Source organism: Narcine bancroftii, chromosome 8 (assembly GCF_036971445.1).
Source record: "Narcine bancroftii isolate sNarBan1 chromosome 8, sNarBan1.hap1, whole genome shotgun sequence".
In the NCBI taxonomy this organism is placed as follows: domain Eukaryota; kingdom Metazoa; phylum Chordata; class Chondrichthyes; order Torpediniformes; family Narcinidae; genus Narcine; species Narcine bancroftii.
In genome coordinates, this window is record NC_091476.1 from 158,217,725 (window position 1) to 158,244,027 (window position 26,303).

The following is a 26,303-nucleotide window of genomic DNA, read 5'->3' on the forward strand; positions in this document are numbered from 1 at the left end:
TATGCCCATAACTCGTTCAATTATGCTAAAAAATACAATAGCCTTGCCCTGAATACCAAACGTATCCTGATCATATGATTTATTTACAGCTAAATGCATGGCCAACCACTGCGATAAACACATATGATGGGTGAACCTAACCAAGGTTTTCTATCGTTTGTTCGAGTCATGTCCTGTATGAACGCATGTGCGCGTTGGCAATTCCTCTCATTCTCTCTGTCCATTGAGATCCTGACAACAAGATAACTTATATGGCATTCCCTCAAAGTCTGACTTCGTATTCCCCAAACACTCTTATTGATTATAGTTATTAAAAGTTTGTCATTTGCCCGGTTTCTATGAAGCTCCGTAAGATATGTAATAATGTAAACATATTAATAAAATGCAGAAACGCACAAGATTCTGAATGAGGGTGGGCTCAAGGGTGACTCGTCCTTCTTCGGGGCGAGACGAGCGCTCATTGGCAACAAGAGTTTAGAGAACGACACTGCAGGTCGTGAGTGGTTGAAAGTGTCGTCACTCCGTGGCAGCGCCTCGCAGGTTAGGTGACGGAGACCGTATATTGGCAGCTCAGTTCACTTCCTTGCTTTAATCGGCAAGCAAACAAACTTTCCGAAAGAGAACCCAAAGCTTTCAGCAATTCACGCGGATGTTCTTCTCGCACTCGGCAACCTCTTGGGGGGTGGGGGAAATAGCAACATTTTATTTTTCGAAACACTGCACCGCCAGCTTGTAGCTTGGAGGTGTCCAGATCTGTCTTGACGGAACTGCGGTGATACTGAAAGTGATCGTCGCCTCCTGGGGTTGGCTCAGCTCGTGGACTTTAATGTGAAGACTGCGGGCTTCGTGAAGGGGAATGGTGTTCGTCCGCTTTGAAGTTGAAGAACTCTTGGCTTGAAGAACCCTGAAACTGAAGTCGGCTGCGGAACGCCTGGGCACCGGCCCTGGATTCCCGAGACTTCCGAATGATCTACCAGCAGAAGCAATTCAGTATCACAATAAATAGGAAGGAAGCAAACTCGAGGCATTGGAACTGAAAGAACATTGGCGATTTGAAACGCGCCTCTCTTGACTGGCTGAAACTAAATGTTGTTCGTGGGAGTTTAGTTTGCTTTTTAAAAGTTTGAGAAAAGATTTCCTCCACTTTCAGACCAAACTTAAGGGTTGTTCAGCCACCGCCACCGCTCGAAGCGGTTGAACCCGTTGTCTCCTCGTTGCTGTCCTCTAACCCGAGTGTTGTGATGCGTATTCCCGTAGATCCCAGCACGAGCAGGCGCTTCACTCCTCCCTCCACAACGCTGACGTCCAGCTCGGGGAAGATGAGCGAACCGGTGTCACTGACTCAGGCCAACCCCGCCGGACTCTCCCGAATCCGGCCTGAGACCCGCACGGTGGTCGATGTCCTTCAGGATCACGCTGGAGAATTAGTCCGGACTGACAGCCCGAACTTCCTCTGCTCGGTACTGCCTTCACATTGGAGGTGCAACAAGACGTTGCCTGTGGCATTTAAGGTCAGTGTCTTAGAAACTTTTGGGGGGGGGGGGGGGGGGGTCAATTTGGGAAAGTTTCTGCCACGTTACCACCACAACCTCAGTACTTATAGAGATCAGTGGGTAGGCATACAACAATGACAAGACCATTATCCACAGAGGTCATTAAATGCTTTGCAATATGGCACTATCAAAGCAATCAAATGAGCAGAAACTTATTTGCATGTTCCACCATCCGAGAGCCTCCACTAAACTATTGCTTCTGCCGCTAAAATGTGCATTTTAAACGTTGCGCAATATCCCTCCGTCATCAATAATTACAGATGGAATAGAAAAGCTTAATATTAGGCAATACATAACACGAAACACTAAAATGTAACATGCCGATTGTCTGTGCAGATTGAATAGAATGCATACAAGGAAGCAACATGCATGCAACGTAGAAAAACGACTTAAGGCTTTCAAACAAAATTTGGCCCCACACATAAAGGGAAAGGAAGAGATCGTCCTTCCTTCCAGCAGCGCGCTGTCCAGCCAGGACTGGATGCGTCCAGTCCCCATAAATTGGCGGACAAGATCTCCATCGCAGAAATTTAACATTTAAGAAACTCGGCGTTGGATTTATTACAGTCTTTGAGGTTTAAGCAAGCATTAAAAATGATCGGAATATAATACGACTCCGGCCCACTATTAGCCGACAGCCCTAAAACTGACCAGGACGTCCCATCACCTCTTCTCATCAGAAAGTTACTCGCGGCGGTGTGAAATATCACCGCGAGGAGAAAAGGGTGAAAATTGTCCGTGAACATTTCATCCTGGGCGCAGTTCTCCCCAACCCCCACCCCCGGCACGTCAATTCGACATGTTCAAAGTTTGCCTATCTTACATCTTGAGGTAAGGTCCTTGAGAGAAAACAATTATATCTTATAAAGTGCGTTCGAAACATTGAGATTAAATGAGTTTTTAATATTGAGCGTCGACTCGTTCATGCAGCATTATCCGTCCAGGCAATAATCAGTCCGAAAGAGGCGAATTAACTAACAGTAGCACGGATAGATTGTTCATTATAACAGTACTTTTTTAAAAATTAATTCGGTCGTTTTAACAATGCTGATGGGGTACCCGCAAAATACAAATACAAAGTCGTACACTGAAACCATCAAGTGAGCTGCTTGCTTTATTTGAATTGAAATGTTAAAAATCAGATCGTTGTATTTAATCCACCTTTAATGGCACATATAGACGAATATATAACCACCAATTCGCTGCAGGTATTGTTGGAATAACATTATCTGCCCTTGGCCGTAATTGGGGTCCAAAAAATGGTAAGGGCAGCGGTCAGTCGAGTGGGGAGAGAGGTTCACCCCACTGATTCGGTTTTGCAGGTGGTGGCACTTGGAGATGTTTCGGATGGAACCCTGGTCACTGTCATGGCTGGGAACGACGAGAATTATTCGGCAGAGCTTCGGAACGCCTCGGCTGTCATGAAGAACACGGTGGCCCGGTTTAACGACCTCAGATTTGTGGGAAGAAGCGGACGAGGTATTTCCACCAACAGCACACCAAATGCTTTGTGGTTTTTGGGGGCACAGAGTTAAAGTAACCTCTTTTTCCTCCACATTGGGTCGCCGCAGCAGGGAATTCTTTCCTGTGGCTATTAAACAATAATCAGTAGTTGGTTATCCTGCAAATTTTCCTTCCAGATGAGAAGATGCCATGGGCCATGATTTCATCTCCATCATTTGATCTTACCATATCTATTCTCTGGGTTAAGATGTGCGACGATTAGAGGGTTGCACAAAACACTCTTCGCCGTCCTCACTAGTTTTGTTTCACTCTTTGAAAAATCCCAAGTTTTGTTAAAAAAACATATATTCAAGAAAATGACGACGATGATCAGATACATTGTATCTTTTTTTCCCTAACCACTTGCAAATGCCTCTCAGCATTTCATTTGCCTAGATTATTTGCACACACACACACAATCCACAGCCAACAAAATGCACGTCCGATCTGGAATCGATCGTTATTTGGGCTGATTTGTCGCCTCTGGTCTATTTTGTGGGCGAGTTCGATTGAACAGAGTCGCGCTTTGTGCAGCTTGGAGGGCGACGGGGCCACTGCACTTCTCAGCCAAAGTCTGAGTACTTTTACAAACTCCTCCGGCATTTCCGTCTTCTCCTCGTCCTCTCCCGATCTGAAGATCTTCCGAACTTTCCAAGTACTTCACGGATGAGGGAGGTTTCCTTCTGAGGCTTTCTTTCAATCTACCCCGCTGCACCCGGCTACCTCCTCAGTCATGACAGTGAACCCGGTGGTGGTAGGTTTCTTTGTGAAGTGGTACGGAAGAGACCATAATTGTGGCGATGTTTAGAAGTTTATTGAATAAACCGCTTTCAGCTTTAAACAAAACCAGTTTATCCTGGGACGGATTTCATGGTTTTTATTCAATTATTTTCCACCACATTCGATGCCGAATTACTTTCTCAGCGTTAAGTCGCCCCATTCATTGTATTGATGTATCCATTTAAGACAAAAATACTAAATTTAGACCCAAAAAAAGACTCAACCTATAAAATTATTACTCAACAATTGAACCAACTTTGGTGTGATTCGAAATCAATTGCATAAAGGTCATTTCTTTTTTTAAAAAAACTTTGCTTGTTTTGACGATTGTCAGTAAATACCACAGCTTGTTCATTCAAAAAGGATCTTGTTTACATTCTTGCACCAAATTTAATCTTTGCTCTGTATATAGCCCAAAATGACCATTTACAGACCCTCTTAACTAATATAAACTGTCAGAGCTCCTAGAGATTCACAAGTATGTCAAGTCAGTGGAAAGAGATTCGCTGCCCTTAAGGCGCATAAACCTTTAAAGATGTCTTTAATTGCCTTTATTCTGCTGCCTTGCATGTGAATTTGTTCTCATGCTTGATTCGATCATTTTCAGCAGAAGGGATTTAAAAAGGCAAGAAGAATTAAATTTGTACCCAGAAGAAAATTGGCACTGAACTAACATGGTAAATGTCGTTCAGAAAATAATTAGACAGGAAAGGCAATTTTTTTAAATAACCACAAAACACTTTGTCAGGAAACATCCCTCACTTGCCAATTGTGTTTGTGAGGATATTTTAATCACACCAAACTCCAGCAAATGTGAAGCTGACTTTGGATGTTGCATCATCTTCTTAACAGTGGCAACATTCTTTGAAATATTCCCGTCCTGCTTCTGCTTTTTATCAGCATTTCATTCGAAGAACCATTTAGCTTCAAAATGATCACACCATAATCTTATTTTTCTATTCACATAATGAGAAACACCTGGTTAAATGTTTACTTCTTCACAAATGGATTTCTCAGTTTTGACAATTCTAGGGAAATGATGCAAAAGGGTCATTTACAAAATGAATCATGGTGTAATGATCTGAATGTTTTAAAAAGGTGATCATCAAAATGTCCTTACATTTTGCAATTAAAATAATGAAAAACATATTTTAACAATACCATACTGTCAAGATCATTTTTTTCAAACTGGATGGAACTTTATGTTTATGGCTGATGACTTTAAACTGCAGTGGAAGCCTGGTTCTTTCAATGTTCTTTGCAGATATTGCAATTGTATCAATATATAGTTTTTAAAAACATGATACAGAACAATTTGCAAATGAGATTAATTTCTACTTAGCTTGTAATATTGGGCAGGTGTTACTCATTAAATGATGGGAACAATTATTTCATTCCAAATAGAGATGAAAGCACATTTCACAAAATTATTTACTTAGATCATAAATAGGAAATAATTATTAATCGGATAAAATAATAGTCCCCAAGTGAAGACCACACTGAAACTTCTCATGGTATACACACCAGCAAAGTTTAAACAATCAATTAAATCTGGACATTTTCATCAATTAAAATTAATTGTAATGATTCTTAATGTTCTGCCTTGAAAGATGGTTTCATTTTGCAAAGTCAAGGGGGTTAAAAAGGCATTCAAGTAGAAAACAAAATTTGTTCTGCCTTCAACTATGAAAATTAGTTTTTCATGTCCTAAATTTGCTGTTTATTTCACTTTGAGTTCTCAATGAAATTCCAGTTGACTATTGTATAAAAAAAAATTAAAACTGTACATTTAAAATGTGGCTCAGTGTCTAATGTAGCACTGTTTTAAATTTTGGCAATTTACTGTTGGCTCAAAGCTTTATTATTACTTCAATAAGCCAATATCCATCAAGGCTTTAAGAAAAGCATCATCCTGTGTGAATACATCTGTCTTTAGTAAATACTACACTTCAGACACCATCACAATCTGTTATTTTAGGATGCATTTCATAGAGCAGACTGAACTTTATATTCACAACAAAAAAAAAATGCCTTCTTGCATACAACCGATCCTATTTCTTAAGTAATAGAAGTCCTCCAAAACGTTCTAAAATGGCTACTTAAATAGTTTAATGAACTATGTTATGCGGGTTTTGACATCTGATGACATAACAAAAATGGAAGTCAGTTCCTATCAGGCTTAACTTTAGTTAATGCCACTGAACACAGCCTCAACGGCATTTAAGAGCGTTTAATACAAGAAAATAAACTGATGAGTAAATACCCCTAGTTTCAATATAATTTGCTAATTAATTTTATTGTACAATTTAACTGTACTATCCCTCAAGTGATTCCCCATCCATGTTTGCATTTGAATTCATGTTACCTGCATTCAATTTGGAAGAACCTTTCACCATACAACTTGAAAACAAACTCACAGTAAGATTCAGTTCACGAGATGTTATGTCGCTTAAAGTTAAATTAAATAGATGGCCGTAATTCAGGAAATATTCCTGAAATTTGAACACATACCTGTAAATAAACTATATAAAAGGTCCATTTGATTTCAGTCAAATAAGGGTTGAATGCTCAGTCAAAACATTCCCTTCTGACATCTGGTGCTGTTAATATATTTAAAAAAGTGAGAAGGAAACCAATAATGTAATCAAATGCTCTGGCCCCTTGTAGATCATAAACATTTCCCCGATAAATATTTCCTTGCTAAACTGCCCATGTGGATGTCCCTGATTAGTCAGTGGTGATTGCTGAGATAAATCTGACTACAGAGATCTGTGGTGAAAATAATATTATTAATAAAGAGAATGTCAACTCACTGCTAGTTTGGTTCTCACAATGAACCACAAAGGTGAACCAACACAGTTGTACATAGTGAACCACATCACAGGACATGGTTGAGCACTGTGCCACCTCAAATCAAATGAAATGCCCACATCAAAACTTAAATTTGACTATTTTAAGAAATGTCCCTTTTAAATTTAAAAATGCACCTGTATTTTCCTTGTTTGTCATCTGTTACTTTGTATATCTATAAAGCTGTTCAAGTAGCATTTGGTGGTATGCAAAGCCCAAGAAGGAACATCGGAATATGGTTAAATAGTAGATGAGCTGGGCCATTGGAAAGCCATAATATTGTTATGATTTAAGTAAATGATTTCAACCCTACTAATTTTACCAATTGCTGAGATTTTTATTTATTTGATATCGTCAGCCTGAAATTTTACTGATTCGTGATTGGTCCATCTAAATTGGTTGGTTACTGGTATTGTTCTCAACTGGAGTGATGGGTGCAGCAATGAGTCCCGCCAGCATTTTGACTGCTTAAACTCCAATTCCTGTTCTTTACTGATTATTAATGTAATTACGCGGCCTTTGGGAAAAGGAAAGAGAGAATGATGACAGGAATAGGAAAGGTTATGTGCTCTAAAAGCTCAGTGAGATCAAGGGCTGTCCTTTCACTCCCAAAATCCCCTATTTGGGACAGGACACCTCTTTATAGTATGATGTCATCCTATTCTCCTAACGCATCTGTCAGCTTTCAAAGATTGTATCTGTAAATGAATCAAGGGAATTTCTGATCTATAATATTCGTTTGGATTAATTATTCCTCCTGTAATTAAAAATCCCCTTCATATATTTCAATATTCAGTTAAAAATGAGGTGCTGAGTCAATTGGAAGAATAGAGTGAACTCATTGATATCTTTGCAGTATGCTCTTAATTCATAAGAAATCTTTGGAAGATATTTTTGTGCAAAAATTGTCTCAATACTCAAAGGGTGTAAAATAATATTGTTGATTAATGTGTATCCCTTTCAGAAAACCCGGAGTTTGTATTATTTGAGGTATTGTTTGAGCTTAAAGTATGCACCCTTTTCCAAATCCTCTCATAGGATGAGGATGTCCCAGGTGAGGCCAGCATTTCTGGGCACCTCTAATAATTGCCCTTGAGAGGGTGGTGGTGAGCCATCTTAAACAAGTACACTCCTGTTGGTGAAGATGCAATCTCAGTGCTCTTATGTAAGGAGTTGTAGCTCTTTGACTGAGTGACGATGACAGGTTAAATTTTACGGAAAAGCAAGGAATTATCTCAAGACCTGAAAGGCAGCTGCAATTGTTTTGATATAAATACTTCAAGATTCTTTTAAAAAAACAGATTTAACACGAAATTGCATTTAATGTTTGCTGTAAGGGAGACAAAGATTTGCAATCAGCAGAAATTGTGCAGCACCTGTTACTCAGAGAAAGCGAAGCAAAGGAGTTCACCCCACAATCACTGAGTGTCCTTGGATTCACTTCCAGTGCTCTCGAACCTTCTACAGTCACATAGACTTCCGTTCAAACCATCGGCAACCCAAGCTCTAGATCCAACCTCACAACACGATCAGAAAACCTTTAGCACCCGGGGCCCCTCTGGAGCCCCTCCCACCTCTCGGATTCCTGGTACCCCTTCACCCAGTCTTGAGCCAGTCTCCAGTAGTCCATAGCCTGGTGTGAGTCCTTTGACTGCAGGCCACCAGCCATCCGCAGTCCTGCATAGGTTCTTCACCTCGAATTGCCAACAGCCTGCCACCTGTGTGTTCTTCAGCCGTAGAGCCCCTCACTAGTACACCGCCATGGTCCTTGTCCCATAGTGTCATCTCCACTGCTTCTCCTTCTCAGAGAAAGGAGTGTGTTCTCTCTGTTTTCTGGTGCCTTGCACTAGTCCTCTGCTTCCCCAGGCTGCAACCCTTTGAGGCTACTGCCATCACAGATGCTGCCACCTTGGACTCAGACGCCGTGGTCGCAGGATTTTAAAATAAAACACCATAAGCTCCTTTAACAAGCCATTTAAAGGTGTACAGAATGATTGGTAGTAGGACTGGGCTGTTGAATCCTGTGGAAGGAGCTCCCGGCTCTCCCCAGGTCTGCACTAGTGGCATCGATATCATTGCAGCAGTTCTAGAGGTTCCATCATTTTTTTTAACATAAACATCTTAACAAACCTGTTCCTCAGGTGGCAGGTGATTCTCAGCCATCATTCTTAACTGGGCAACATTTTGATTCTCACCACGAAGGCAGCGCATGCTGAAAGGACTCATTGAACCAACATTATTCAATGAGTGAAGCTTGCATCTGACCTACAAATAACAGATTGTCGAGTGGTAGTGTTAACAGGCGGAGATCAAATGCCCATGCAGATCCCTCCTTATGGATGGAGCAAGAATAACAGGTGTGAGGGCAGCAGTGGAGAAAATGTATCTCATATGTGGGCTTCATAATTAATCATTTTATTTAATTGTTACCTCTTTGCTTAAAAAAGGATCTAATACTGTTTGTTATTCACTGAACCACCTAGGATTTTGAAGATTTGGAAATAAAGCTCTAGAGGTCTGTTGCTGGGTGCTAATGGTTGTTTCTGCAGCAAGTTAATGATTCCTTAGACTCAGAGAAGTTACTCTCACAAAGGTGAACCTCATAACTACAGCAATCCATCCTTAACGTCAATCCATCCTTAACGTCAATCCATCCTTAACGTCAGAGGCAGATTAAATGCAACAGCAAGGTTTATTTTATTATGGACTTTAAAATTAAAAGTCAACAGTGGACAGCTGCTCCACGTTGGCATAGTGGTTAGCGCAACACCTTTACAGCACCAGCGATCGGAGCCGGACCAGGGTTCGAATCCCACGCTGTCTGTAAGGACATTCTCCTTGTGTCTGTGTGGGTTTTCTCCGGGGACTCTGGTTTCCCCCCACTATTCAAAATGCTCTGGGGGGGGGGGGGGTGGTGTTGTAGGTTAATGGGGTTTAAATTGGGAAGCACAGACTCCTGGGCCAAAATGGCTTGTTACCATGCTGTATGTCTAATTTTTTTTAAATCAGGAAATTTGTTGCCACCCCCCTCCCCCTTCCTGGTCCCTTTCCTTCCCAGTCTGCAATATTTGACATGTCTGGCAGAAACATGGTAAAATAAACAACATTTTCTGTTTCTTTCCTTGTAGGTAAAAGCTTCACACTGACAATCACTGTATTCACTAGTCCTCCTCAAGTTGCCACCTACCACAGAGCCATTAAAGTCACTGTGGACGGGCCTCGAGAGCCACGCAGTAAGTCAAAACTCAGATTATAAATCTCATACATAGAATACATTCATTCAGCATTAATTATCATCTGAGATTGGTGCTTTAATCAGCCGCAATTACTGTTCATGAATAGGTTTATTCACTACTTAAACTGTAATTGCAAAGCTGTGCTGTACAGATATCAATTAGTATATATTCACTTTGAAAACTTAAATACATGGCAAAAGATAACATGGAGAGTATTCATGCAGGATTAACAGCCATTTCAAAGCAGTTTCAATTAAAGGCAATATTTAACCCTATTCAAAGGGCTAATTGTGCCAAAAATGTAAATGATACTGAAGTATTATTCGATAATTTTAAGTTATTTGTGGGAGATATGAAGCTATAGATATTTAATAGCTAAAGAGGACCTGCATCTGGAAAAACAATACACCAACCGATGTTCAGCACAACTTGTACTTTTGGCTTTGTAGCTGCAGAGAAGTCCTAATGTTGTCAAGCTGTAGTCAGAGCATGCAAGCCTTGGAATGTACATTCCATTAGTATTTACATTCAAAATATTCAGCTCCTTTCACTCAATAATTTATTTACAATTAATAAGTAAATAGAACCAAATGAAATAGAGGATTTTGTGGGGCTTAGCCAGCTTGGAACTTTGCAAACCATAACCTTGGCGGAGACACGTACTATGCTTCCTGGATTAAGACAATAATTAGAAGCTACCGTCGTTTGGTTTGTGGACAAGGATTTGGATCCAAGGATAGAACATAAACATAATTGCACTGCAGATACAGTAAGCCACAGAAATGTGCTACTTCTGTCAGGGTCTGGACTGTGGAACCATGCAGTTTATTTACTAAGTGGGCTGTACTCTTCTTTTTATTGACAGTTCCTATTGATCAGAGAACCAGGAACTGATAACAAAGTAATCAGCATTAACATATTAGTAGCCAAACTGGGAGTGCAACCTTCACTGGAAAAGACAGATCCAGGGTTTTTGTTGAAGTGATCACGGTCAAGGTATAATGTTGTTTAGAAGATAACTTGAACCATGAAAAGAAAGTTTGGCTCTTCTGCATTACCTGAGCATTTTGCCTAGATTGCAATCGCTCAGTGGCAAACATTTGGAAGTAGTCTCATTTCATGTTGCCACCTAAAACCAGATTAACTTTAATTCAAATGAAAATAAATAAAATAGAACAGCATAGAGATGATACAGAACCCACACTTAGGCTATGTCACTCTTGACGAAGATCTGAAAAATAGTGACTACAATATTCTGTTCATAATTTTAAAACTCAGCCTCAACTATAAATTCATATGGGAGGGAATAGGAAGCAAGTTTAGGAAACGCACGTTGTCATTGTAAACACAGCAGAAGTTCCGAAGTAGATTTTTTTTTGAGATCCACTTTTCTGTGAGATTTCTGATATGCTTCGTCTTAAGTGCAGAGGAACGTATGGCGCAGGCAACTATGGGTGAAAATTTCTCTTCAGTTTATGCTTTTCAATTATTACAGGAGCATATAACCTGAAATGTTCATTGCAGGTTCATTCACTGAGATATGAAGAGTTGATTTCAGGCATTTGATTTAACCCAAATGAATTATTACATGACGGGCCAAGGAAAACAACACTCAATCCCCTAAGAATTAAAATAAAGTGAAATTTCCTGTGCTCTTTTGTGGAATGTTTAAGAAATACTGAGTGATTTGTTAGATTGTGACTGCAGTACAATGCTTTTCCACATATGATCCTACATAAATGAGACTGTAACCATTGGGCAGGTGTTCATTCCTGACTAATTGCCACTGAAGATTAACATTAATTATTTAAAACAGTGTTTCTATGAATGGGTATATTCAAATAACAAATTCCCCTCTGCGTGACTCTGTTTCAGCTATAGAAAAGGAACACAAAAAGAAACCGATCAGTTTGTCAGATGTGCATTTGGTGTCTTTTGTGAGGACAAGAAAGTTTCAGAGCAGGCCTGGTCACATTAGCGCATTTTTAACAAATATGCTTCTAAAATGTCATTAGATAAAGAAGCATACAGTAGGGAAATGTGGGATGTACTTGCATTAGTGCATCCACCACAGAAACTGGCCATTTGGCCCAATGAGTTCATGCTGACCAAGATGTCTACCTGAGCTATTCTCATTTGTCTGCGTATGGTCCATACACCTCCCAGTATTTCCTATCCATGTCTGGATGTCTTTTAAATGTTGTAAATGTACCTGGTTCTACTACGTTCTGTGACACCTCATTCTCCATACCTACCACCCCTGTGTGGACAACTTGCCACTCAACATCCCACGTCCCCCTTGAAATCTTTCCTCTCTCACCTTAAATCTATGCCCTCTCTCCTTCCCTCAGAGACCATCCACTTTATCTATGCCCTCATGGTCTTATGAGGACATCCCTTAGCCTTCTTTCTCCAGGAAAACTATGAGGAAGGATCAAAAAGAGTGAGATCTCTGGTCCCAGCCACATTCTCTTGAATCTTTTCTTGATCCCCACAACAATCAGAAACAACCATGTCAGAAGTAGCATTTAATTTTCCATTATAAATGCATTAACTATTATGCAATATTTCAAAGTACATTAATTATAGATTTTGATAAAGTGCAGTTATTATAATAGAAGGTCTGTCTATTTACATTTAATTGATAAACCTCAGGTGGAAGTCCACGGCTCAGAATTAAAAAAAAGAGTAGGAAAGAAGCTCAGTGGCACCAAAATTAAGTTTTAAATGCATGCAGATTGCTAGCGTAAGGGATGACAAAGAAAGTAAAACATTTTGTAAGTGTGGCCTTGAGATTTGTGTCAGGGCAAGAATGGTTGAGGCCAGTCCAGGCAGACCTTTTAAAGCTACTTGTAGTCAGCAATTGTCCAAAAATGGTGAGGACTAGTCTCAAATCTAGATTCGACACCATCTATCCCAAGAACATAAGATCACAAGGTGTAGGTGCAGAAGTAGGCCCATCGGCCCATCGAGCCTGCTCCATCATTCTAACATGAGCTGATCTATCTTCCCACTCAGCCCCACTCCCCAGCCTTTTTCCCCATAACCCTCGATGCCCTGACTAATCAAATACACCCAACGACCTCCCTTCCACAGCCATATATGGCAACATCCAACAGACTCATGACCCGTCAGACTAAAGAAATGTTTTCACATCTATTTTAAAATGAAGCCTTTTCATCCTGAAGTTGTTCCCTCTTGTCCTAGACTCACCTACCATGGGAAACATCCTTGCCACATCTACTCCGTCCAGGCCTTCCAGAATTTGAAATGTCTCTATGAGATCCCCTCTCCTCTTTCTGTACTCCAATAAGTACAGTCCAAAAGCTGACAAATCTGCTCTTACGCTAACCCTTTCATTCCTGGTATCATTCCAGTAAATATTCTCTGAATTCTCTCCTACGCCGGCACATCTTTTCTCTAATAAGGTGCCCAAAACGGTACACAGTACTCCATTGCTTTCTAGCGTCTCAGCATTACATCCATACTCGTATACGATCCTGGGTGGTCATCCCATCCTCACCTACACAGACTGTGATGCATTAGACCAAGAAAGCTACTTCATTGTGAAAGCTACTTGAGTATGTGCCATCTAGGTTTCCCATAGCTTCAGCTCTCATGCTGTGCAGTGTTGGAGGAGCTCAGCAGGTAAGATACAAACTTTTTGCTAAGGTAGAAGTAAAGAAAAGCTTTCCTGAGCTGCATAAATTGATTGAAAATCTTATCATGTCAAATCATCAAATTGTTAATGCCACCCATTTTCTCTGCAGTGATATCTATACAGCTTTCCAGAGTGACATTGCTCCATGCATTGGAGGCTTTAAATTTCACTTCCCTGTGCTCCAGTTGTTCATATTTGTAGACATGCTTCAATGAATTTGCAAACATAGTTCTGAAGAGAGAGGAAGAAATTATTCACAAATGGAGAACAATTTGAAAATCATGGGTTGGTTGACCATGGTAGTGAAAATAGTTATAATTGTAGTCTTGGTGGTCACTGTAAAGGTGAAGTATTCATTTCAGGAATTAGGTTTGAGCAATCCTGCTATGGGTATCTTCATTGGTCGAGGATGCCCTTGGAAATTGTGCTGCTTTCTAAATGGTATGAGTCTTACTCAGAGACTAATTTTGCAGCAAAATTATTGTCAGTGAATCGAATGCATGGGATGGTCTACCTGAGCCATTCATAAAACATGAAAACTAAATTGTTCCTCATCAAACAAACCAGAAACAGAATGTGCAAGCCTTATATTTATCTAAGTGCTCTCACATTTAGTTAATTAGCATGAGATAACTGAGTGGGTTTTAAATTTGTGACAGATGATAAATTCAACAAATTGTGCAAGGAGATCTGTGAATGAATGTAATTTATCAGGTCTTTAACAATGGCAATATTGCCTGAGCAAGTTAATGTTTTCACTGCATATTGTCATTTGTTGGGACCACAAAGACTAGTCCCTTTCCTATGAATAAAGAATTAAAAGTTATATAATAGGCTTCATTAGTCAGGGGATTGAGCTCAAGAGTCAAGAGGTCATGTTGCAACTCTACAAATATCTGGTGAGACCACATTTAGAATATTGTGTTCCGTTCTAGTCACTTCATTATAGAAAGGACGTGGAAGCCATGGAGAGGGTGCAGAGGAGATTTACCAGGATATTGCCTGGATTGGAAAATAAATCTTATGAGGGAAGGTTAGCAGAGCTGGAAATGTTCTGTTTGGAGAGAAGAAGGATGAGAGGTATCTACAAGATTCTGAGAAGTATAGATAGGGTGGCCAGTCAACACTCCCCCCCCCACCCCCCACCCCCCTCAAGGCAGGAATAACAAATACCAGAGAATACGTGTACAAAGTGAAGCGATGAAAGTTTAGGGGAGATTTCAAGGGTAAGATTTTTACACAGAGAGTTGTGGGTGTATGGAATGCATTGCCAAGTGGTGGTGTAGGCTGTAACATTTAGGGGCATTTAAAAGACTAGTAAGACAGACACATAGATGAAATAAAAATAGAGGGTTACAAGGTAGGAAGGGTTTACTATTATTATGGAAGGAATATGTAGGCCCAACATCAAGGGCCGAAGGGTCTATACTGTGCTGTAATGTCCTAGGTTCTATAAGCACCAGGTCACAAACTATGACAAGTGTACCTTTCTTCTTTTTCAGTATTTTTATTGGTTTCATCAAATAAATGTTACATAGGTGCATGACAGTAAAATAAAATATTAATATCTTATATAGTAATAAAAATGGTATTGAAACTTATGCTAGATTGAAAAGATGTTTTTAAAAATGCACTATACTAATTATCGATTCCCTCTCTTTGGAGGCCACTGGCTTAACACAAACAGTCGACGACTAATAATAAAAAAGGTAAACAATGGGGTAAAAAAAACAGAAAATAATTAGTCTTACACTTTTTGAAAATAATTAAGAGAGGAACTCCATAAAGAAACAAAGTTAAGATTCATTTCAGTCGTGGAACCTCTAATTTTTTTTTTTCCAAAGTGAAGCATGCCATCATATCGGACAATCATTGAGTATAAGTGTGAGGGGCAGCATCTTTCCATCTCGTTAATACGGCCCTTCTAGCGATAAGGGAGGCGACGGCAACTACATGGGATTGTGAATCAGTCAATGTATTGAGAGTCCACTTATTCCAAAGAGAGCAAGAAAAGGATTTGGAGTCAAAGTAATATTAAGAACTAAAGACGAGGCACAAAATAACCCTTCCCAAAAATTGGAAAGAGAGGGGCATAAGCAGAACTAATGTACCTTTAGTTATACATTTATCACGTTTAGAAGAGAGATTAAATAGAATTTAGCCAATTGGACAAGTGTACCTTTCTAAAAGAGGGAAATATAGATAGTCCCAGATAGGTCATCCACATATAAGATGGAAAACAATGTTTTACTGGAGGATTAAGAAGTATCTAAAAATAGTCAGAGCACAAATAAGCAGATGCAGAACATAAATAAACGAGATAACTTTTATTTTTTTATGGTAAAAAAGTAAGCTCTTTTATGTGTCTGCAGTTTTACTAATATTTAAAAGCATAATTCACCATGTGACGGAGCAAAGTGTGAGAATATTTTTGAATGTTTCCAATCACATCTTAAAGGAGTTAAACATGTCCACACAGATAGAAATAAATGTTGCTGTGGATGTGATATAGCAGTTTGAAGAGATGATTATCAGCTATGCTTTTCCGTTAAGAAAGAGTAGCTGTTTTTTTTTCTAACACTGGTGCACAACACTGCGGTGAAATACTTAACCCTCTGTGTACTGAAGAATCTTTTGCACACCAAATGCACCAAAATTGTGGTCTGTTAATGTGCAAATGGATTTGATTTCAAAGTATTATTTTTGGTGCTGTCTTGGGAGAATGTTAATGATTACCCAGAGATCTTGTGAGCTCACACTATTAAAGCCTTAAGGAAATTGGATGTAAACCAATATATAAAAATAGCCATTAAAGCAAGATGAAAATGAGTCCTTTAATGGCATCATTTCAGCAGCATTTTTCTTCAGAAGCTGCTTGAAAAGATAATGACTGCTGGTTGTGTGGTGGTACACTGCCGGCCTACTGCAGGGGGCAACCTCTGTACCTGCAGGAGTTTAAGGGGACAGGACAACACCTAGCCGGCTGTCAATCAGTCAGCCTGAATGGATCAAGCCCCACCCGGTCGGGTGTCAATCACCCTCCGGGATATAAGCCTGCGCCGGCCTCCCGAGGCTTCACTCAGTTGCTGCGGCCACAGCCAGCCTGGCTCTGTGGAAGTCTTTGTGGATTAAATCCTGTTGTACAGTCTTTATCTTTGTGTGTGTCTGATTCTGGCTAACAGCGCACCACAGGTTGTAATCAGACTGATGCATCACAAGAACAAAAACAAACTACTGTGAATGCTAGATCACAGACACAAACTGAAAATGCTGGAGATGTAGGCAGCACACATGGAAGGAGAAACAGTACTGTTTCTAATGACTAACAAGTTCTGACAAAACATTAACCATTTTTCCATCTCCACATATACAACTTGACCTGCTGATTATTTCTGGCACCTCTTCTTTTTTTAACTTTTTGCACATTATCAGAACTGTCCTATCATCTTTAAATCCAGAAGATAGAGAATTCAGGGGTGGTTCGGTGAAGTGTATAAGATGAGAAACAGAGTTAATGCGATTTTTCATTGGAACTGCCAAAAAAATTGAATTAAAAATAAACATTTGAAGTTGCAAAGGGAGGGTGAAAATAAAAGAAAAGGGTTCTGCTAGGTGGCTGCCAGAGAGAGTATTAGTATTATTCTAATAATAATGGAGTTCAGGCCAAAGACACTAATGAATAACTAAGATGGTGTATTTCTTTTCATTCACTCTCCCTTTCTCTACAACTTGAAACCTTTAATCATTTACTTTTACCATGCTCCACATAATCTGTTGCATAACTGCAATATTGTCTGTATTCATTTCTAATTACCAGCACCCACAAAATTTTGTTGTTCCATTAAGATGATTTAAGATCCAAATAGGATCGGGAAACACAATGTCCTGTAACAAGGAAGTTTGGAAACAAAAGGATAAAACTGGTTGCAGGTGACAAAGCTGATTCCAGGAAACACGTCTGCACACAAAGGATAATGAAAGTCTCCTTATAACTCGTCCTCCAGTCTCAGTAACATCTTTGGAGATCTTTTCTGCACCTTCTTTTGCTTATTGATATCCCCCCTTTTAATTAAGTGAACAGAAATGCACACAACACTCCAAAACGTCCAAACTCTTCTCTACAATCCCCTCATCTCTGAAGGCAAGTGTGTCAAATGCTTTCCTCACCAATCTGTCTTGCAGATTGCAGAGAATTATGTGTGAATGCCCCGAGATCTCTCTCTCTTCTGCAACGCTCTCCTACCATTCACTGTTTAAGTCCTGTCCTGATTTAACTTCCCAAAATGCAATACCTCTCACTTGTCCGAGTTAAATTCCACCTGCCATTCCTTGCCGCATTGTCCCAGTTGACTTCACCATGAAGTGTTTATTTCTGCAATAAGTTTTTATATAAATTATCTGCTAGCATCTTGACAAAGAGAATAGGAATCCAATAAACCTGAAAGTCTCTGCGGAACTAAAAATAATACTTGATCAAAGGTGATGCATGAAAATGTTAAGACAGCATTGTAAAACCCATGCTCTCACCACACCTGCTCTAAGGGTCTCTGTAATTTCTGTGCTATGCTTACTGTTTAGTTTTTACAAATGACTGTTCAGCTGCACCAAGTAAGAATATCAGTGCATGTGTAGATTGTACCAAGTAATATTGCAATAAAGTCATCATCATAATGGGGTGGGGTGGGGGGGGGGGGTGGTGCCATGGTTAGCATAGCCATTAATGCAATGCTATGACAGGGCCAGTGACCGGGTTCAAATCCGATGCTGTCTGTGAAGTGTTTGTACATTCTCCCTGTGTCTGCATGGCTTTTCCCCTGGGTGCTCCAGTTTCTCCCACTTTTCAAAACATATGGGATTATCGGTAAATTGAGGTATTTGGCTGGCAGAGGCTCATAGACTGGAAGGGCCTGTTACCCTGAACATATTGATTGAATTAAAAAAATTATCATTGATTTGATTGGCAAAAATACAGTGTGATTAATGTATAATCATAACTTTTGGCATAAAGTGTGTGCCTATCTCTAACATATATTTCTGAATATTTCTAACTTTTATATCAAAAAAGACCATAAGGTGTTGGAGCAGAATTAGGCCATTTGGCCCATCAAATCTGCCCTACCATTCAAATCATGGCTGATGTATTTTTTCCGCTCAACCCCATTCTCCTGTCTTCACCCTATAAACTTTGATACCCTTACCTATCCTATCAGTTCTCATCCATGCATATTGTTTAATTTTTTTTCAAATTTAAATTTAGACATTCTTCTTTGGCTTGGCTTCGCGGACGAAGATTTATGGAGGGGGTAAAAAGTCCACGTCAGCTGCAGGCTCGTTTGTGGCTGACAAGTCCGATGCGGGACAGGCAGACACGATTGCAGCGGTTGCAGGGGAAAATTGGTTGGTTGGGGTTGGGTGTTGGGTTTTTCCTCCTTTGCCTTTTGACAGCACAGTAAATAGGTCATTTTGGCCCACAAGTCTGTGCCACTCAATTTACACTCAATTAACCTACGATTCCAGTGTATTTCAAACAGTTTTTTTTCAGAATTCATAATGTATAAATGCCTGCAAATTCAATGGCAGAATTTTTTTTCCTGTTGTGCATTAAAAATCATTTTCTTTCCAAAATTTTGCTTTGGTTTGGAAATTCAACTGGACTCTACCAGGCATGAGCTTACCTTTCAACTTATACAATTCTAATCAGGAATGATGGCATTTTCTGTGTAAAATTTCCTTGGATTCATGCTGGAGACCTTGAACTAATGTTCTGAGAATGCCATGTGATCACTTAAGCACAACTCAAATTCATCTTTCCTCTGCCACGTCCCTTCCACCTGACACTGAATAGGCTCCTCTCACTCCATTGGTACCATTCAATCGCCAGCCTGTCATTTATCCTCCATCCCTGACCTCACAATCCCCATGCTCCAAACCTTCTAAAGGCCACCTGCCATCTCACCCATTCTCCAATATTCGCACCGACATACATGTGCACACGAACACACACATCCACAAACATGCACAAAATCCAACTGCATTAACATGCATACACACATATGCACACATGTTCATAAATGTACATTGAATGCACATGCCCAAACATACATGCAAACACACACTGCGTGGTTATATGCATATGTTTATACTCACACAAACGCATACCAACATGCAGGTTCAAGCAGACCTTTTGCTGGGGAAGGGCATTTTTTAGCTAAAAGTCAGTCAGTTTCAACCCAGGGAATTATGGAGTTTGTAGTGGAGGGTGAATGCTGTAAACAGTGGGCGGCCCATTGGTCAATGTGAGTAGGGCCTCTGCACTTGTCAGTAAGAGCCGCAAGCCATAATATGTTATCATTCAGAGATCCAGATTAAAATCTAACCCAAAGGGAGGTGAGAACTGATGACGAGATAAGAGGGTCTTGAAAAAGTAAATGTTTCAGCATTGCTTTTCAAAATGTAACCCTGGTTCTTCACAGCATTCACTATTCTGTCCAATAAAGGTTAAACATTGCCTCTGTTTCTCTTTCCACAGATGCTGCCAGATCTATTGAATGCTTGCAGCAGCTTCTGTTTTAATTTTAGATTTCTAATATCTGTAGGTTCTATTTATTTTCATTATTCTACCTCACTGAACAGAATGTCACAGATCACAGAATCAATCTTCATCTAAACGTCTCTCTATTCTGAAAGATAGCTGTACATTTAGTCTGTTCAATAGCCAGTGTCTGGAATTCTGCCAATTACTCCCTTTCGTGGTAAAGAGTGCTTATAAACAAGGTTCTTAAAAAGCATCTGCAAGTAGATACCTAATATTTTTTGAGTGTGTGATAAAGAATAAAGGCTAGAAGTTGACTGATTCTGTAATCATTTTCATCATGGGGGCTGAATGTGGTTGGCAGTCCTGAAACATTTATGCCATTGTCAATCATGTTTAAGTGTCTCTGAATAGCAAAGACACATGAAAAAGTGCCTTTCAGGAGGTGAGGTACTATTCCCTGCCACCCCTCCTGTCAGTGACTCTCACTGGGCTCAGCACCGTTCACTGCCTTTGGTACTAAAAGCTCTGGGCTGGCAGCGATTGTCATTTCAGGCAGCAGGTCATTCTCAGGATGATGCCACCAACGTTTCCTCGAATTTTTTTAGTTGTGAGTGTGTGCAAAAATCGTACGTTATGCAATTTTTTTTCCTGTGACAAAAGTATGTGCACACCAAATGCTTGTGCAAATGTAAACTTGAAATTGTTTCAAGATAATTTTGGCACAGCCTAATAAAAATGCATTGGCATGTTTTAATAAAATACCAACATGCAGGTTCAAGCAGACCTTTTGCTGGGGAAGGGCATTCTATGAAGAAATGTATTTAGTTAATATTTCATTCTGTACTTTGAACTATGTTGTTCCATTAAATAAAACATCGATGGGTTTTTTTTGCGCCCCTTCATTTCCTTTGTGCGCTGGTTACCAAACAGGTATGCGCACACGCACAGCTTAGAGGGAACCGTGGAGGCCACCTATCTGTTCGAGGGTGAGAGTCTGTTTAAAAATAATTTCATTGAATGTAAACACATTTTCAATGTAAAAAATAATTAGGTGGCCCTTGGTGCTGAAAAGAATTTTCACAAGACAAAAATGATTTTCTTTATATTTGCACCCAATGCTGCAGCAAAGTCTCGCTACCACTTCATCTTCAAGCCATGCTGGAGATGTGAGGGAACATGTCACATGGAGGACTTATAGCCCATGCAGGTCTCTGAAACATTCAGTAAAACAGACTTGATTAGCAAATTGAGTGTAAGCAACAGTATCAAAGGAAAATTAACCCAGATGAATGAGATATTTAAAATAGAAGATTGCTGGGGTGTACAGGTTCAAAAAGACCATGATTGCTAATCCTGTTTCATTATTCAATCCGGATTTTTAATAGTTGCATTCTGCTCTCAAGTTGGTGCAAAGAATAAGAAGTAAATTGGGAAATTATGTTGTTGTGGCCTATATTTAGAGTTTGGAGTGTGGAATATTTCCCTTCTCACATTCTATGACCTTGCTGCTTGGAGGCAGATGCTCCAGTTCTTTGGACCAATATTTGAGGAACCTTTGCTGAGGGCCAGGCTGACAGGATCTCTTTTTTTTTAAGATTACTGACTAGGTTATATCCATCACTCTCCAGATGTCATGCTCTTACACAGATGCAAAGTGACATCAGAAGAAGAGAGAAAGAACGTCAATTCAAGTTGATTCCTTCAAACTGAGAGCCAGATATGTGCAGGATATGGCAGTTATCATCTGCCTGGTCCCACGTTTATCAACTGTTCTTACATGTTTTCTGTGCCCCTCAGTACTTCATTTGCATCACAACTTCAAGATTCCGACTAGATTAGACACCAAACAATCATTAAGATCTCAGACAGCTCCAACTGCCGGTTACATCAAGGCAAATCTATGATTATAAAATTAAATACACCATCATATTTGGTTAAATTAGGAATGGATCATCCTGTGCCCGTCTGCTACCCAAATTAGTTACTGAAGTGCCTGCCCGTATTAAAATTGTACAGATGCAGAAGATATATTTAAGGCAAGGTTGGATAGACTTTTTACAAAGTAGGGTAATTAAGGGATATGGGGAAAAGGGAGGTAGGTGGAGATGAGGCCATCATCAGATCAGCCACGATCTCAGTGAATGGCGGAGCAGGCCCGACCGGACGGATGATCTACTCCTGCTGCTATTTCTTATGTTCCAAGAAGTTTTAAATGTCAGAGAACCGTTCTATAGACTTAAATAATGTTTTAACAAAACAAGATTAATGAAGATGCATTAAAGTATCAAAATTTAATTTAAAACGTTAAGATAAATTAATGTAAAATTAATTAAATAAAAATAGTCCACCTCTTTCAAACTCTATTCAGCCCATCCTTTGTAAAGCTGAGGAGAGGGAGACATTTTCCATGTGGACTCTCTGTTCACTGAGTTCTTAGTAAATAGTGATGGCGTAGCTCGTTGTGAGAGAGCGGCTGTACAGACTGGAGACACAGGCTACTAGCTCGGGTATCACAATGGAATGTTTATTTAAAACTCACGCACTTGCTTTTCAGGCCAAAACTCGGACTGCGCATACGTCCCGCTGCTTGCCTCACGCTGACTCAAGCATGCACGCCAACTTCCAGCCTGTACCGGAAGGCAATAGACAATAGGAGCTGGAGTAGACCCTTCGGCCCGTCGAGCCAGCACCGCCATTTTACAGATCATGGCTGATCACTACTATCAGTACCCCTTTCCAGCCTTATCCCCATAACCCTTAACTCCTTTGCCCACTAGAGTCTTATCTAACTCTCTTTTGAACATAATCAGCGAATCTGCCTCTACCACCCTCTGTGGCAGAGCATACCACAGATTCACACTTCTCTGGGTAAAAAAATGTTTTCTCATCTCCGTCCTAAAGGGCCTACCCTGTATTCTTAAACTATGCCCTCTAGTCCTAGTCTCCCCCATCATTGGGAACAAGTAATCCGACTTCACCCTGTCTATCCCCCTGGTAATTTTGTATACCTCAATCATGTCCCCCCTCATCCTTCTAAACTCCATCGGATACAAGTCCAGTTTTTCTAGCCTTTCAGCATATGTCATCCCTGCCATCCCTGGAACTAACCTTGTAAATCTGTGCTGCACACCCTCTATAGCTAGTATGTCCTTCCTCAAAATTGGAGATCAGAACTGGACGTAATACTCCAGGTGGGGTCTCACCAGGGTCCTGTACAACTGCAGAAGGGCGTCTCTTTTCCTAAACTCCAATCCCCTCTTTATGAAAGCCAACATGCCATTTGCTCCGGTATCTTTGCCACGGCTGCCTTGCTGACCGTGCGTAACAAGCAGAGCCAGTTTATCCCAGCACACCTGCGTGTCGCCACACAACCCCTCCCCCTGGCCCCAGAACTGGCACCGGTAGAGTCCTGCTGCATTGATGACAGGTGTTGCTGCTTCAACGGCCTGCCTCTGCAAGTTGGCTGCTGAACTCTGACCAGCTGGGATATGTCCAAGTGTGTGGGCTCAGATGGTCCACAGTGAAAAGCTTCTCTCTGCCCCTGATTTCCAAGGCAAAAGCGGAACCCGTTCTGTGGAGCAGTCTATAGGATCCCGTGTAGGGACGCTGAAAAGGTGCTCTGTGACCACCCCTGCACAAAAAAGCATAAGCACAATTCGTTAGGTCATGGGGAACGTGAGAGTGAGGCTGGCAAGTGTCTTGAGTGTGGAGGAGGTGCTAGGGACCCCAACTTGTCCCTTAAGTGCTCTAGGGTGCTTCCTGAGTCCTGGGTTGGGCTGGGGGCCAGGGGTAGGAACTGACCTGGAACAGCGAGGGGGACGCCATAAAGCAACATGCTGGTTGAGGCATGAAGGTCATCTTCATGGGGCATATGGATACCCAGGAGGTCCAAAGGGAGCTTGTCTGTCCAGTTTGGACCCTTGAGTCATGCCACGAAGGCTGATTTCACATGCTGATGGAAAAGCTTCACTAGGGCATTGGACTGGGGGTGATAGGAAGTTGTGTGGTGTAGTTGGATCCACAGGAGTTTGGAAAGTTCACCCCAAAAGATGGATGTGAACTGTGCACTGTGGTCGGTGGTTACGTGGGCTGGGATGCCGAAATGGGAGATCCCTGGCGCACATGTCGGCAGCTATGTCAGGAAGGGGAGGTCACCTCCGGCCACCAGGTGAATCTGTCCACCATGGTGAGCAGGTAGCAGTATTCCCTCAAGATAGACAGGAGATCCACGATGTCCACATGGGGACATGTTCTAATTGGCATGAGGCAGGCTCAAACTGTTGGATGGCTGGTCGTGGGTGCATCTGCACCTTTGCCATCTGGCAGTCCATGCACGGTCTTGCCCATTCTGTGACCTTTTTGCAAAGGCCATGCCAGATGAACCGGGCAGAAATAATCTGAGGGATCTTGCGTTTGATGCAGTAGAGGATGTCAGCCTTTCTGCAACTTTATGCGGGTCACTGAAATTGGCATCCATGAACAAAAGCCTGATATCCTCCAGCATTTTTTCCAGGAAGGCTTGCTCAAACATGAGGCAGGGCTTATGGCCTTCTGCCAGTGAAAGCATTTCATCCATAAGTGAAGGTGGCATCCTGTCCTCCAGGGGGTGTAAGTGCAGGAGTCCAGCAGCTCTCTGATGTGGGAAAGGCTGTATGTGCTGATAAGGAGTTTTTTTAAAGGCGTATATTTATCCTCTTCCGGAGGGGCTTGGATGTGGTCTTCGACGCGGGCAGTGGTCTTCTGGTTGAGTGAGCTAACAACGTAGAAATACCTCATTGAATTGGAAGTGATTTGCTTAATCTGGAACTGGGCCTCTGCTTGGCCAAATCAAGTGCAGAGCCGGTTAGTCCAGAAAGTTGGCATCTTTAACTCTACAGTGCCTATTGCCTCGGGGTCCATCTTATTGAGTCATCAGGGAATGGAGACTCATCGGGCTCACCTCTGTAGCTCGTTGTGAGAGAGTGGCTGTACAGACTGGAGACACAGGCTGCTAGCTCGGGTATCACAACGGAATGTTTATTTAAAACTCGCGCACTTGCTTTTCAGGCCGAGAGTTGGACCGTGCGTACGTCCCGATGCTTGCCTCACGCTGACGCAAGCGCGCATGCCAACTTCTGGCCTGGACCAGAAGAGATGGATGTGTGTCGCCATCTTCGCCGTGGCCACTCGAAACAAGCGGGGCCAGTTCGTCCCGGCACACCTGCACATCGCCACAATGGGCTCGAGAGGTCAAGAGATCAGAAGTCTTGGCATCTGACCTGGTGCTCATCTCTGACCTTGGCATTTCATTGCATCGGGGTCAAAAACAGAAGGGAGCTGAACAAGCTGGGGAGGATAATCAGTGGGACCCCATGGAACCACTGGCAAAGTGTAAGGCAAGCCAACACAGTCTTGTTTTGATGTATTTTTAGTCATTTCTTTAGAATTGTAAAAAAATGAAACAAAATGAGGAACTTCTGACCTAGTTATTCAGTTGTCATGGTTGGTGAGAGGAAATAAGGCTGGAGGTGCTAATGAGGCTTTGGAGGCTTTTTATTCAACCAAGCATACTACGCCCATGGTTAAATGACATCTACTGTGGGCATAAACAAATTTTATTGGTTTGATTGTCCAATATGCAATGAAGTGGTTTTGGGGAAATAAAATGAATGAGTAATCCCCATTCACATTCAAGTCTATGGTCTACAAATTCAAACAAATCACTTTGTTTCTCTCCAAGTCATTTTGCATGACTCCATGCCTCTTGGAATGATTTATTTCTGTTCCAGTCCTGTGTGGAATACACCAATTCTTGTTTAATCCCCTGTATTAAACATTAATGAGGAAATTAGACTAGGAACAACCCTCATTAAGCACCAATCAGAGGGCTGATTTGGGACAACTATAAGTTCCCTACAATCCATATAGCTTGTCATCTTTTTGGACCACTCAAAACTCCTCCTTTCAGTCTCACCATCTCATTTTTTTCTGATTCCTGATCATCTCAAAAGCCAAGCCGAGCACCTCCAAGCCCCTCATTTTCCAAGCCCGATCCCATTTCCCACCTATACCCCTCAGGCCCCTGTTTCTCCCACACTTATAATCTTGCCAAAGCACAGCCCTCCAAGCCCAAGCCTAAAATCTCTCCCCCAGCCCCTTGTTTTCCCCTCCCCTCCACCCCCCAGTCTCACTCCTTGCCAGCTGTT

General features: G+C 41.2%; 1 protein-coding gene across 1 annotated transcript in view; it reads left to right on the plus strand.

Moving 5' to 3' along the window:
* Positions 1-521: 521 nt before the first annotated feature.
* Positions 522-26,303, plus strand: part of runx3 (RUNX family transcription factor 3) — a 70,978-nt gene continuing 45,196 nt past the window's right edge. Inside the window, exons 1-3 of the mRNA XM_069895625.1 lie at positions 522-1,511; positions 2,876-3,032; positions 9,815-9,919. Of these exons, the coding sequence (XP_069751726.1) occupies positions 1,242-1,511; positions 2,876-3,032; positions 9,815-9,919 (532 nt within the window). The 5' untranslated portion in view covers positions 522-1,241. The remainder of the gene's footprint in view (positions 1,512-2,875; positions 3,033-9,814; positions 9,920-26,303) is intronic.